This window comes from Morone saxatilis, unplaced genomic scaffold (genome assembly GCF_004916995.1).
Source record: "Morone saxatilis isolate NCDOM2014 unplaced genomic scaffold, NCSU_SB_2.0 Contig3, whole genome shotgun sequence".
NCBI lineage: Eukaryota > Metazoa > Chordata > Actinopteri > Moronidae > Morone > Morone saxatilis.
In genome coordinates, this window is record NW_023339873.1 from 10,265,222 (window position 1) to 10,267,771 (window position 2,550).

At 43.4% G+C, this 2,550-nt stretch overlaps 1 protein-coding gene across 6 annotated transcripts in view; it reads left to right on the forward strand.

Annotated features, from left to right (window-relative positions):
* The window catches only part of qkia (QKI, KH domain containing, RNA binding a), a 72,870-nt gene that overhangs the window by 36,135 nt on the left and 34,185 nt on the right, over positions 1 to 2,550 (forward strand). For all 6 annotated transcript variants that reach the window (XM_035674210.1, XM_035674209.1, XM_035674211.1 and 3 more), the window contains exon 3: positions 1,619 to 1,735. In XM_035674210.1, the coding sequence (XP_035530103.1) occupies positions 1,619 to 1,735 (117 nt within the window). The remainder of the gene's footprint in view (positions 1 to 1,618; positions 1,736 to 2,550) is intronic.

A 2,550-nucleotide genomic window follows, 5' to 3' on the forward strand; every position in this document is an offset into this window, starting at 1 on the left:
GAGTCAGAAGCAGGCCACCGTGCATCGTTGGTGGCTGACCTCCGAGGACAGGTGCCTCTGTATCCTTCAGTAGGCGCTCACACTCTTGCAAATAGCCCCTCTGCCAGTTTCCTCGATTTGAGTTAACCAAACAGACAGTTGCCTTGTGACAGAGAAACACTCATAAAGCCTGCGTAGCTGCATGCATGATCAGCCGCAGGGACTTCAGCATCTCAGGGTGTGTCTTTCCTGCCACAGACTGACAGGCTACGGTTGCCGGCAATCCCAGTGACGGGGGGACAAAGGAAAACATCCCGGAGGTTTTGACTGTCCTCGCCAGTGTTTGTTTACGTAGTTTAGGAGAAATACACCAACATTGCGTTACATTTGTAATCCCTCTGTAATTAAATGCGACTTCTCTGATGGCCTTTTGGATTTTGCAGAGGCATTGGTGCGGTGGAGTGTGTGAGCAGATGTGACTGCGTTTAAGAATTTAATGCAGCAGTGTCACGGCTCATTGTAACTGTTCCAGAGACGAACAGTTGTGCTTCTCCTTGTCAAGGAAAGCTCTCCACTACGCCAGTAAGCATTTGAATATTTCAGGTTTGGAATTTTTTCATCCCGTTTAAATGGTGTCAGAGATCTCTTACCCACCATGCTCTCCACCAGCCGCTGTGCGCACTGTTTGAACACAGGTGATTTGTTTTCCTCTTTTATGCGTCACTGTACTCCCCCTTTCCCCCAGCTCTCCTCCTTCCCTTCTGTTTTTATTTTGGCTGAAAATTGTGTTGGATTATTTCAACACATTTTTCCTTTATCCCGTTGGAAGCCAGTTTCAAGTGGAGAGGATTACGTTGTTAAATGCGTTTCCTTTTGGTACAAAGCTCCAAAGCCACACACCACTAAAAAGGGACGTTGATAAGAAAATTGTGTCAAGTACACTACCTCACCTCACAACTCACCTCCCCCTCAACCTCCCTGTCTACTCCATATCTCCCTTCTTTCCTACCCACCATTCTCACCCAGTCAAATAGTTAATTTTCTATTTTGGACTATTTTGATACGTAGTGTGTGTGTTTAAAAAGTACGGGAAGCCAACCCCACTGTGGTTTGTTGTTGGAAATAAAATTTTAAAAAATCTCAAATGCATTTTTCAGGAAGCCCGTGTAACATTTGAACATTGTTCTTCTTGGTTATATTTTTTACTCATTACTTCTCTCTAGTGCTGCCACCGTTGTGAGAGGAAAGGGAAAAAAGCAACAATCTAATGATTTAGCAATGTTGCAGGAGAGAGACCATGACTGAATGGCAGCCACCTTCTCTTTGTCCTCGAAAGGCAGAAAGTGACATGTAGTAGATTTGGTGTGTCGTGTGTAGTCGTGGCAGCAGAGGCATGATATCCAGGAAAGCTGATGTCATTCTCTTTTGAAGCTCATGGAAAGTGAAATCAATACGTATGTTTGTCTGACGTGTATGTGCATGTACAGAATACTGCCTGTTGTTTGTCTGCAGCAAATTCAAGATGAACTTCGACCATTTAAATTCAGCTCTTGTTATTGATGTCTTTCCTGACGTCCTGATGTAAAGGAAAATCTTTCACACCTAATATTCACCGGTTTGTTTCTCTCTCTATCTGCAGTATAACTTCGTGGGGAGAATTCTTGGCCCTCGGGGACTCACAGCCAAACAGTTGGAAGCAGAGACTGGATGTAAAATCATGGTGCGAGGCAAGAGCTCCATGAGAGACAAGAAGAAGGTAAGCTCATCAGCATTGCAGTGTACCCAGTGTGTATAATGTCCTTTTATCTCTTCGTAACTGTATTACTCATTAGATAAAGGTCCACTCACGTAAATAAAAAACAGCCATACATTTATTTTAACAGAACACACTAAAGCTCACTTCTTTTCTTTCTCCACAAGGATTTATTCTCTGTCTTGAGATATTACACAATAACGTGAAACTAGCTGGGACTGTCACACAACAACATCCCACTAGTCCTGTAGAAACATGAGGCAGACACAAGCTCTGTTGATGCCTGGTGGCTGCATTCTGACATCTGATAGGGTTGTTTGCAAAACGCTGTGCAGTGGAAAGTACAGAACTCGGTAGTAAAGCAGACAGCTAAGGCCAGGGGCAGCCTCTATTTCTGGCCCTACTGAGCTGAGGTTGAAGACATAAAAGGCTAATGTTGTGTGTCTATATATCCTGAGACCCAAGGGGAGAACTTATGTAAAAACCTTTTTGTGCTATTTTACCTGCAAATTGTGCATGTTCTGGCCTTAAACAACCCCGTCACATCGCATTTAAAAATCCGGACTGACAGTTGAAAAATAATGTTGATGAAAGTCAGACTGTGTTTCATGTTGTCATGTATTGAACAAGTATCAGGTCAACCTCGCAGTTGTATGTCTACAAAGTTGAGTCATGGCACATTCTACAGAAACAGCGACTTACACGCATCCTCTAGGGGTTCCAAAGTGTGTCAGATCAGATTTGGTGACGTACTTTGAAGCTACTGTGAGGACAAATCGACAGTTTTGAAAATGGTTTCAAGCATCTGTGCATGTTTT